This window comes from Moschus berezovskii, chromosome 16 (assembly GCF_049115385.1).
Source record: "Moschus berezovskii isolate FMDL1 chromosome 16, NW_MosBer_1.0, whole genome shotgun sequence".
Lineage (NCBI taxonomy): Eukaryota > Metazoa > Chordata > Mammalia > Artiodactyla > Moschidae > Moschus > Moschus berezovskii.
This window is the reverse complement of record NC_142475.1, coordinates 6538577-6551268: the sequence shown is the minus strand read 5'-3', so window position 1 is coordinate 6551268 and position 12692 is coordinate 6538577. Positions and strand designations below refer to the sequence as shown.

At 37.8% G+C, this 12692-nt stretch overlaps 1 protein-coding gene across 1 annotated transcript in view; it reads right to left on the bottom strand.

Annotated features, from left to right (window-relative positions):
* Nucleotides 1-12692, bottom strand: part of CNBD1 (cyclic nucleotide binding domain containing 1) — a 500682-nt gene that overhangs the window by 203411 nt on the left and 284579 nt on the right. The window contains exons 5-6 of the mRNA XM_088844600.1: nucleotides 9753-9898; nucleotides 391-569 (exon numbers count right to left, since the gene is read on the bottom strand). Of these exons, the coding sequence (XP_088700726.1) occupies nucleotides 391-569; nucleotides 9753-9898 (325 nt within the window). The remainder of the gene's footprint in view (nucleotides 1-390; nucleotides 570-9752; nucleotides 9899-12692) is intronic.

Below are 12692 nucleotides of genomic sequence, written 5' to 3'. Positions count from 1 at the left end.
GCACAAGCACACACTTTTAGTTTTGTTTAAAAGGCCCTTCATGTTCTGTCCTCTGTGTTCCCTTTCTTAAACCACTCCCTTCGCTCGCTCTTATCTCAAAATGGCCCTCCCTCTTCATTTAGCGATCCAATTACAATGGCTTTGTCTCAGTAATCAAACGCACAGGAAACACCAGTCAGTGGGCAGTATGTTGTGGAATGCATCCCTCGTTAGTCTCGTTACAACACATCTCCAGTTGTCATGACAGCATAATTTTTATTTTTAAAAGCTGTATTAGCTTTAATATTTCAGGTAACACTGGATATATGTAAATTTAAGTATCTGGAAGAGATAAAGTTTATAACAATGACACATCATTGCTTATTGAAGAAGCAAGTATTCATTTCTTACCGTGGGACCAACCCCAGTCAACAGAGGGCTTCTGAAGTCTTCACTGAAAACAAAGCTGTGAAAACTCTGAGGTATGAAAGAGGTTGTAGAGTCACGTTCTTCAACCAGATTCTTATATATTTGTGTTCGAGGTCGGGCTAGGCCTTTCAGTATTATATAAAATCCATCATTTCCAATCACTGAAAGAAAACAAAACCAAACAAGATATACTGTAGATCTTATTTTGAAGGTGCTTTGATGTACATGTGTCTACAATATACAATTGCTTTCCTTTTAGCAGATTTCTTTTTATTTATTCACTGACGGTGACTTTAATGTAGAACTTCAGTTCAGTTCAGTTCAGTCGCTCAGTCGTGTCCAACTCTCCGCGACCCCATGAATCACAGCACGCCAGGCCTCCCTGTCCATCACCAACTCCCGGAGTACACTCAAACTCATGTCCACAGAGTCGGTGATGCCATCCAGCCATCTCATTCTCGGTCGTCCCCTTCTTCTCCCGCCCTCAACCTTTCCTAGCATCAGAGTCTTTTCCAGTGAGTCAACTCGTCGCATGAGGTAGCCAAAGTATTGCAGTTTCAGCTTTAGCATCAGTCCTTCCAATGAACACCCAGGATTGATCTCCTTTAGAATGGACTGGTTGGATCTCCCTGTGGTACAAGGGACTCTCAAGAGTCTAGGCATCACAAAATAACAAAAATATCTACACTTAGAATACTATTTGCTGACAGCTATTTAGAGTAATCAATCCCCTTATAGAACTGATAAATTCTAGGAAAGAATCGTGGTGACATATCAAGATTAATAGATTTAAGACAAAATGTGGATAAAAGTGCCAGAGAAGCCCTAGAACTTTTTGAAATGTTTCTGTCCCCTTCAAAAATGCCATTCTTTTTGTTTTATATAAGTAGCAGTATATCACTATTAATTTTCATTTATCTTTGCTGTAGATAGGATGATGATCACTCATAGAACTGAGTAAAGAATATACTATGAAAAGAAAAATGGATCATTACTAGGAAAAAGTTTTGGTTTTTTTTCAGTATTTCTTCTATTCCGTTTTGTAGCTCTCCACAATGTGTCATCCAATCCCATTACCTAAAGTTCAAATATATGCCTGAAGGTCTGGAAGGCTCACTCACTTGGGAAGGTTTTGAATGAAACACAAATCAGTTTTAGTTTCTCTGAAGCCCGTCACTTTGGAGAAGCAGATCATAGGAATGGGATGATGTCTCTCCTTTTCTCTGTCATTTACGTTAATTTGCTCCAAAGGAGTAAATTATTCAAGTGCAGTGCTTTTCTTACCATTTGTTTATTAACTTGTAAATAAAAACTTTACTAGTTGATTTTGACGGATACCAGCATTTCTTTCATTTTGTGCCCTATGGCACGTCACCTGCTTGTCTTCTCTGCTTTTGTCTAAAGTGAGTCCTTAATGGGGGGCTCTTTTGTACACTATCTGTACATCAGTTCAGTTCAGTTCAGTCGCTCAGTCGTGTCCAACTCTTTGTGACCCCATGAACCACAGCACGCCAGGCCTCCCTGTCCATCACCAACTCCCAGAGTTCACTCAAACTCATGTCCATCGAGTCAGTGATGCCATCCAGCCATCTCATCCTCTGTCGTCCCCTTCTCCTCCTGCCTTCAATCTTTCCCAGCATCAGGGTCTTTTCCAATGAGTTAGCTCTTCACATGAGGTGGCCAAAGTATTGGAGTTTCAGCTTCAACATCAGTCCTTCCAGTGAACACCCAGGACTGATCTCCTTTAGAATGGACTGGTTGGATCTCCTTGCAGTCCAAGGGATGCTCAAGAGTTTTCTCCAATACCACAGTTCAAAAGCATCAATTCTTTGGTGCTCAAAGAATATCTTTGATGCTTTAAACACATATCCCCTGCATTGGGAGACAGATTCTTAACCAGTGAACCAGCAGGGAAGTCTGAAACATTGTTTTTTAATAGCTTTCATGTGGGCTGTATAAGAAAAAACACCTTGCATTTCCCAGAGATGCTTACTTGTGTGGTCACATGATCATTCTGATTAGTAAAACATTGAGAGGATTTTTGCTTTCCAAATATGCACATCTCCCCATTTTCCATGCTAGAATGGGTGTAGGATATTTGAGCTGAGGAAAATGCAAGGAGAATCTCAGAGGCCTCACCTCACACCTTTAAACTACTGTCCTGTGACTTCTCATTATGTAACACAAATAAAAATAAACCTGAAAAATGTTATAAACTAATGTCCTCTAGTTCATTGTTACTCACAGCTGAACACAATTTCTGTGTGAATATTGTTGGAATTTCACTGAACTCTATTCATAATACATGTTCACGTTACTGATGAATGTCATTCTTCAGTCCTTTGGAGGAAATTTTCCTTTTGCTTCAGCCTTGGCCCAGTGACAGTGAATCTAACTAAATAAATTCTGCTTGCAATGTATTAATTTTTATATTTACATTTTAAAAATATCTATGATATTAAGGAGGTCTTAAGAGTTTAAGTAATCTAAGGAATTTGGTTGTATCTGACTCTTTGTGACCCCATGGACTGTAGCCCACCAGGCTTCTCTGTCCATGGGATTCCCCCGGCAAGAATCCTGGAGTGAGTTGCCATTTCCTCCTCCAGGGGATCTTCCTGACTCAGGGATCAAACTCAGGTGTCCCACATTACAGGCAGATTCTTTACCATCTGAGCCACCAGGGAAGCCCAACTAAGGAGTTTAAGTAATATAGGGACTTTGAGATCCATGGAAAATATTTTTGGTCAGAAAATATCTCATCAGTACCCAAATTATACTTATTTTAAACAGCAGTCAAATAAAGCTATTCTGGCAGCTGCTAGCTCCATTTATATAAAAGATGATAGCTGTATTTGAGATGGCAAAGATGGGCTCTATTTTAAAAGAAAATATTTTATCACTATTAGGTAGATATCATTTTCTCCTTTTTATTGAGGTACAGCTGATGTTCAATATTATGTAAGTTTCAGACATACAACATAGTGACTCATTTTTTAAAGGTTATATTCCATTTCTATTTACATTTTTAAAGGTTATATTCCATTTCTATTTACTATAAAACATGTAATATTCCAGGAGAAGAAAATGGCAACCCACTCCAGTCCTCTTGCCTGGAAAATCCCATGGATGGAGGAGCCTCGTGGGCTACAGTCTGTGGGGTCGCAGGGAGTCGGACACGACTAAGTGACTTCACTCATTTCACTCACTTCATACTTTATCACTGAGAAGGAAATGACAACCCACTCCAGTATTCTTGCCTGGAGAATCCCATGGACAGAGGAGCCTGGTGGGCCAGGGTCCCTGGGGTCGCGGAGAGTCGGACATGACTGAACTGACTGAGCCCACATGGTCATATTCCATGTATTGCTCTGACTGTAAATCCTGGTAGCTTACTTATTTTATGCAAGGTGGTTTGTACTTCTGAATCCCATACCCCACCGTATCTTGCTGCTCTCTTATTCTTTATCCCCGCTGGTAACCACCAGTTTGTTCTGGTGAACATATGTGAGCCTGTTTCTTTTTGTTATAGTCCCTGGTTTGTTTTACTTTTTAGATTTCACATATAGGTGATATCATATAATTGTCTTTCCAACCCTGAGTTATTTCACTCAACATAATAACCTCTAAGTCTGTTCATGTTGCTACAAATGGCAAAATATTATTTTTATGGCTGAATAGTGTTCAATCTTCTGCATTCATTCATCTGTAGATGGACACTTGTGCAGTTGGAAATAACGTTGCTACGAATACTGGGTGCATGTTCAAATGAGTGTTTTTGGTTTCTTTAGACGAACACCCAGAAATGGGGCTGCTGGGTCTTATCCTAGTATTTTGAGAAACCTCCATACTGCTTCCCACAGTGGCTGCACCATTTTTCATCCTTACTAACAGCTCACAAATGTTTCCTTTTCTCCATATCCTTGCCAACATTTGCCATTTCTGGTCTTTTCGATGATAGCCATTCTAACACGTGTAACATAGTATTCCATTTTGGTTTTAATTTGCATTCCCCTGATAGTGAGATTGAGCATCTTTTCCTATGTCTGTTGACCATTTGTATGTATTCTTTGAAAAATATCTATTCAGCTCATTTTTAATTGATTATGTTTCCGATGTTGAGTTGTATGAGTTGTTTAAATATTTTGGATATTAACTCCATTTATATAAAAGTCACATTACTTACAAAAAAACTTTCCCCATTAAGTAAGTTGTCTTTTCCTCTTCTGTGCAAGAGCTTTTACGTTTAATTAGGTTCCACTTGCTTATATTTACTTTTATTTCCTCTGCTTTAGGAAATACACTCGAACACTATTGCTACAATTTATATCAAAGACTCTTTGGCTTATGTTCTCTTCTAGGAGTTTTATGGTTTCCAGTCTTACCCTTAGGTCTTCAGGTAGATACCATTTTAAATGATTTACTACATACTGATAATCTTTTCTTTTCAAGATAAGATACTATAGACGGATCAAGTACTGGTTTAGGAGGTCTGGGTTTAGTCCCAGGTTTGCACCCATTATGTATTCTTGGGAGAATCATATATTTCTAAGTTCAATCTCCAATTCAGAAATTGTCATGCTAAGTCAAATTATCTACATATATTTTTTTATTTTTCCAATATTCAGATTTTTATGTTGCTGAAATCACTATTCAAGTTTAAATAGATTAAAATTTCAAAACTATATAAATAACCAAATTTTACCAATAAAAAGATTACTTAAAAAATTTTTGGATAGCTTTAATAAACTTTTAGAAATGCAAATGAAAAAGACTTACCTAATTACAATATTTAGTCCAATACTTAAAATCCCATATTAAATCTCCAGAAACGTTTTTCAGTGTTTATCTGCATTTCAGGTTCCAGTTTCACTTCTACCTTCCTCTCACTCAAGAGGATCCCCAGGCAGTATTGTGGTAGAGATCCACCTGCCAATGCAGGAGACATGAGAGACGCAGGTTCGATCCCTGGGTTGCGCAGATCCCCTGGAGAAGGAAATGGCAACCCACTGCAGTGTTCTTGCCTGGAAAATTCCATGGACAGAGGAACCTGGTGGGCTATAGGCCATGGGATCTCAAAGAGTCGGATATAACTAAGCACACATGCACACCCTATCCAAGAGACGTTTGTGAGGTTTTGAGAAAATTAATGCAACTTTCAAGGATGAATCTTTAGGACATGGAGAATACCTTAGTTGCAGTGAAGGCACAGGTACACTTTAGAATCAATATACATTCTTCAAGGCCCTGTTTGCTTTAAGAGAGCCATAGTCTTTACGGTAAGGTTAAATACTTTATTACCGCTATTGTAAGAGCATATTGTTCGAATTATGGTTCATTTATATACAGGGAAGGTGCCCATTAAATTTTTCATGAGATGTAACTACTATGTTTTCATATGCTATGTGAAATTTAAGCCACCACAGAAAATAAAGTCTATGCACGCTAAGATATATTTAAGGTTTAGTAATCTAAAAAATCTAAAAAATATAATATTTAAAAATGAGGCACTATGGAGTTTTTGAGCTATAACCTCATAGAAAGTAAAACTAAAAGGGAATAAATTGAAAGAAATAGCAGAGAAATAACATTAAGACTTAGTGGACTTCAAGTAAAGAAAAGAGCAAAATTGGCATATATATATTAAGAGACAAAAATCCCTATGTCAATAATTTTATAGCAATGTTGCAATGTTAATTTAAAGGTAGATATTAATAAAACTTTTATCTATGATCCAATTCCATATTAGCCATTAAATTGGATTCTCTTCTAAGCTAATTTTCTTAGCTTTCTGAACTTTAGTTTGAAAGTCTTAAATAATGCCCTCTGCCCAGGCCATGAAATGAGATCCTGTAGGAAACTCTTGGGATCAATTAAATTAAGTAAACTATATCTATATAGTATATAGGGTTTACCATATGTACTATATATATATATATATATATTTCATTATAGTAGCATAAATAATCTTCATATATTATGATCTTCATATAGTAATCATGTCTTAGTACCATTTTCCCCTAAGCTAGAAAGATGTATTATTCAGTATTTGAAATCAAGAAATTGCTGCTCTTGTTAATATTTTATTGTTTAAGAAAACAATTCACGAGAGGCTAAGTGAGTAACGCTAAGCTTAGGAAGCTGCCTTAAATGATGAAACTCCAAAAAATCCTATGACCAGAAAAGAGACCAGAAGGTGCAAACAGCTGTGCAGAATTACAAGAAAGAAACCAAAGCCTTGGCAGCAGATTGAAAGTCAGCAGCCTGGTGATGAGAGGTTTCTAGGGGGAATACTTTAAATAACAGCAGAGGGAGGGAAATGCACATATGAATAAAGATAAGGGAAAAAGAAAGACACCTGGTTGGACCTGGTTCATTTGGTTGTTTTTAGAGTTGGATGAACAAAGAGATTTACAAAGGTCGGATATTTAATGAGTTGACTGCTTTGATAGTGAAGCACAAGTGACTTGCCAGAATTCGATGCCTTACAAGCTCAAGAGAAGGGCTACAGCCCGTGTGGGCATAAACACAGGGAATAAAAGTGATCGACGTATTTAAAAATACGCACTATCGAAATGAATTGCAAAGTCTTATTTAACATAACTCTTCACATTCTAAAGTTTATTAAGAAATGAAAGTTCATATTTTATCAGTTTATCACACAAGTCATTACACCACCTGGAGAATACAGTATTTGCTTCTAATTTTTAGTTTTAAAACCTTTTATAAAAAAACTAATAACTATTTACAAACACTAGCACATAAATATACATTCATTGTGGAGAATTCAACACAAAATATATGTGGAATTTTTTTTTTATGTTGGCAATTTGGTCTCTGATTCCTCCGCCTTTTCTAAATCCAGCTTGAACGTCTGGAAGTTCTCGGTTCATGTACTGTTGAAGCTTGGCTTGGAGGATTTTGAGCATCACTTTGCTAGTGTGTGAGATGAGCACAATTGCACAGTAGTTTGAACGTTCTTTGGCATTGCCTTCCTTTGGGATTGGAATGAAAACTGACCTTTTCCAGTCCTGTGGCCATTGATGATTTCCAAATTTTCTGGCATATGGAGTGCAGCAACATCTTCTTTTGCAGCAGCATCTTTCAGGATTTGAAATAGCTCGGCTGGCATTCCATCACCTCCACTAGCTTTGTTCATAGGAATGCTTCCTAAGGTCCACTTGACTCCACACTGCAGGGTGTCTGGCTCTAGGTGAGTGATCACACCATTGTGGATATCCACGCCGTTAAGACCTTCTTTTCTACAATTCTTCTGTGTATCTCTGCCACCTCTTCTTAATTATATCTGTTTCTGTTTGGTCCTTGCCATTTCTACCCTTTATTGTGCCCATCTGTGTATGAAGTTTTCCCTTGGTATCTCTAATTTTCTTGAAGAGATCTCTAGTCTTTCACATTCTATCAATTTCTTCTAATTCTTTTCATGGTTCATCTATGAAGGCTTTCTTTTCTCTCCGTGCAGTTCTCCAGAACTCTGCATCAGTTGGGCATTTCTTTTCCTTTTTCCTTTTCCTTTCGCTTCCCTTCTTTTCTCAGCCATTTGCATGGCCTCCTCAGAGCCATTTTCCTTCTTGGATTTCTTTTTCTCTTGAGTGGGTTTGGTCACTGCCTCCTTCACAATGTTGCAAACCTCCATCCATTGTTCTTCAGGCACTCTGGCTATCAGATCTAATCACTTAAATCTATGTGTCGCTTCTATTGTATAATCATAAGGGATTTTATTTAGGTCCTATCTGAAGGCCCAGTGGTTTTCCATACTTTCTTCAATTTATGTCTGAAAGTTGCACTACGGAGCTCATGATCTGAGTCACAGTCAGCTCCAAGTCTCGTTTTGAATGACTGTATACAGTTTCTCCATCTTTGTCTGCAAAGGATATAATCAATCTGATTTCAGTATTGACCATCTGGTGATGCCCATATGTAGAGTTGTCTCTTGTGTTGTTGGAAGAGGGTGTCTGCTATGACCACTGTGTTTTCTTGACAAAATTGTTAGCCTTTGCCCTGCTTCATTTTGTACACCAAGGTCAAATTCGCCTGTTATTCCAGGTGTCTCTTGACTTCTTGCTTTTGCATTCTAATCCCCTGTGAGGAAAAGAACATTTTGTGTGTGTGTGTGTGCATTAGTTCTAAACGTTCTTGTAGGTCTTCATAGACTTCTTCCGCATGAGTTGTTGGGGCATAAGTTTGGGTTACTGTGATGTAGAATGGTTACCTTGGAATCAAACCGAGATCATTCTGTCGCTTTTAGATTACACCCATGTACTGCATTTTGGACTCTTTTGTTGACAACGAGGTTTACTCCATTCCTTCTAAGGGATGCTTTCCCCTAGTAGATATGATGGTCATGTGAATTAAGTTCTCCCATTCCCATCCATTTTAGTTCACTGATTCCTAAAATGTCGATGTTCACTCTTGCCATCTCCTGTTTGACCACATCCAGTTTACCTTGATTTATTCAATATTGTTCTTTCAGCACTGGAGTTTACTTTCACCCCCCGATACATCCACAAGTGGGTGTCATTTCTGCTCTGGATCTGCCTCTTCATTCTTTCTGGAGCTATTTCTCTGCTATTCCCTAATAGCATATTGGACATCTACTGACCAGGGAGGTTCATCTTTCAGTGTCATATGTTTTTGCCTTTTCATAATTTTCTAATAGGTATTAAACAAATGCAAAAGAATAATGTTTAACTCTGTTGGTTTAGGTGTGTGTGTGTGTGTGACTCTGCGTGTGTGTTTATTTATATGCCACCACCCCAAAATATTAACATATAAAATGATTCTATTAATGCATCCATTATATCCCTGGTCAGGGCAGTAGAAATTAAAATGGAAAACTTAACTAAAATTTGTCTGATTTTTTTTTTTTCCCCTCAATATCTGGGTCAGTCAAATAAGTACTTTGACCACTTACTGTCTTAACTATGAAAATCAATGCTAGATTGTTATCAAATGTGTGTGTCAATGAATGGCTTTCAAAGTGTGGTTCCCAGATTAGCAGAAACCTCTGGAATGTTACTGGAAATGCAAATTAAGCTTCATCCTAAATCTACTGAATCAGAAACCTTAGGTGCTGAGCACAGCAGCACATTTCAGTGAGTCCTGAGTGATTCTGATGCATGTTCAAAAGGGGGAAACACCACTGTATATCTTTAAAATCTAATTACCAAAATGTGAATTTGTTTCATTGCTTATTACTTTACAAATGATATACATCCAAACAGTACATTCTAGCATGTCAAGTGAAATTAAGATTATTATGACAGACAACTCAAAATAGTGATACACGTTTTGTCTTGCCAAATTTCCTTTCAGATTAGTCAGTTTACCTGTGCTGCCTTTTATCCAGGTTTCAGAAATAACATTCTTACTAAGTATTTTCAGATGCTCATCAAGTAGTTGAGAGGTTAAATCTGGAATTGTTTTCAGCATCTTCCACACAATGTTGTGTTCAGATGGAGTCCTGTGAATGGGCCTTAAAATAAAAAAGATGGCATATTAAGAGACTATAACATAAATACAAAGAAACAGACCAAAAAAAACCTTGATTTTTGAGTTTCCAAATTTGTTTATTCTTGTTTTTAAAATGGTTGCTCAAGAATAAGTGATAGTGTTCTCTTTTGTCTTAATAATCTTTAAAATGTGTTCTCCTTTCAAGATAAAGATGCACCTCCATGAAACTTTAAACTATAGGGTATTAAATAGTGCATTTACCTATTTAATAGAATGATTCAGTTTTAAGACTATATCTCTCATTATTAGTCATTATAATAATAACACCTTTTTAGACAGTAAAATGATTACTGTTTTAGATATTATTTATTCTTTATTTTCAAAATACTATTACAGTCAGAGCAAATGAATCTGTAATTTAGCATTTGGGAATATAAACGTTACGTTGAGAGATGCATGTGTGATTTTAAATAAAACAGAGTTATCCTACTTCGTTCGGTTCAGTTGCTCAGTCACGTCTAACTCTCTCCAACCCCATGGACTGCTGCGCTCCAGGCTGCCTGTCCTTTATTATCTCCCTGAGTTTGCTCAAATTCACACCCATTGAGCCAATGATGCCATCCAACCATCTCATCCTCTGTCGTCCCCTTCTCTTGCCTTCAACCTTTCCCAGCATCAGGGTCTTTTCAAATGAGTCAATTCTTTGCATCAGGTGGTCAAAGTATTGGAGCTTCAGCATGAGTCCTTCCAATGAACACTCAGGACTGATTTCCTTTAGGATTGACTGATTTGATCTCCTTGCTGTCCACGGGGCTCTCAAGAGTCTTCTCCAACACCACAGTTCAAAAGCATCAATTCTTTGGTGCTCAGCTTTCTTTATAGTCCAGCTCTCACATCCATACAAGACTAATGGAAGAACCACTGCTGCTACTGCTGCTAAGTCACTTCAGTCGTGTCCGACTCTGTGTGACCCCATAGACGGAAGCCCACCAGGCTTCCCTATCCCTGGGATTCTCCAGGCAAGAACACTGGAGTGGGTCGCCATTTCCTTTTCCAATGTGTGAAAGTGAAAGTGAAGTCACTCAGTAGTGTCCGACCCTTAGCGACCCCATGGACTGCAGCCTACCAGGCTCCTCCGTCCATGGGATTCTCTAGGCAAGAGTACTGGAGTGGCCTACACAGCATTGACTATATGGACCTTTGTCAGTAATGTTTCTTCTTTTTAATAAGCTGTCTAGATTTGTCATAGCTTTTCTTCCAAGGAGCAAGCATCTTTTCATTTCATGGCTGCAGTCACCCTCTGCAGTGATTTTGGAGCCCAAGGGAAATAAAGTCTGTCACTGTTTCCATTGTTTCCCCATCTATTTGCCATGAAGTGATGGGACCGGATGCCACTATCTTAGCTTTCTGAATGTTGAGTTTTAAGCCAACTTTTTCACTCTCCTCTTTCAATTTCATCAAGAGGCTCTTTAGTTCTTCGCTTTCTGCCTTAAGGGTGGTGTCACCTGCATATCTGAGCTTATTGATATTTCTCCTGGCAATCTTGGTTCCAGCTTGTGCTTCATCCAGCCCAGCGTTTCTCATGATGTACTTTGCATATAAGTTAAATAAGTAGGGTGACAATATACAGCCTTGATGTACTCCTTTACCAATTTTTAACCAGTCTGTTGTTCCATGTCCAGTTCTGACTGTTGCTTCTTGATCTATATACAGATTTCTCAGGAGGCAAGTAAGGTGGTCTGGTATTCCCATCTCTTTAAGAAATATTCTTAAGAAATAGTTTTGAGTAAACTAGCACCCCATTTAGCATTGTTTAAAACCATGTAATTCAGATGCAATAATAAAGAACTAGTATTCAGAAATGGCATGATATTATAATCAAATCCTGAAACAAATGTCATTGATTGGCAATGAAACAGAGGATGACAAGGAAATAATATCACAGGTTTTAAAAATAGACATACGTTTTTAGTGTTAAAACATTTGATATGGTAATTGCCTGCAATAATTTGAAAGAGAGACCAAGTACCTAGGGAACCTGGAGCTTCTCTGAAAATAGTTGGGCAAAGCAAAAAAGTTACTGTGTTTTGTTTACTGAGTTAGTTATAATAATTCACACAGCCATGAATTATTACCTGGGTAAAATTGACCAGTTATCAAGCTAAATGAAAAGGATTAGAGAAGATTCAGAAATGAACCGTGTTGTTAGATATATATAAAAGCCACATCTCCCAATACGGACGAGTAGCCTAAATGTTTTTCATCATATTGGAAAGATTTGGCTATTCTCTCTTCAAATATTCTCTCTCTCTTATTTGTTCTCTCCCTCTGGGAGTCTCATTGTTTTGATTCTGGTAGACTTGGTGGTGTCCCATGGGTCTCTGAGGCTCTGTTCATCCTTTTCATTCTTATTTTTTTCTGTTCTTCTGACTGGATTATCTTAATATATACATCTTCTTGAAGTTTATCAAACTTTTCTTCTGCCAGAGCTAATCCATTGTTGAAGCCTTACAGTGAAGTTTTTAATATGTTACTGTACTTTTTAACTCCATGATCTCTACTTGTATCTTTTTTATAATTTCTTTTATTGATATTATCTATGTGGTGAGACATTATTATTCACATGAGTGGATGAAAGTGTTAGTCACTCAGTCATGTCCAACTCTTTGCAATCCCTTGGACTGTAGTCTGTCAGGCTCCTCTGTCCATGGAATTCTCCAGGGAAAAATACTGGAGTGAGTTGCGATCTCCTCCTCCAGGGAGTCTTCCCAATCCAGGGAATGAATCCGGGTCTCCTGAATTGCAGGTGGATCCTT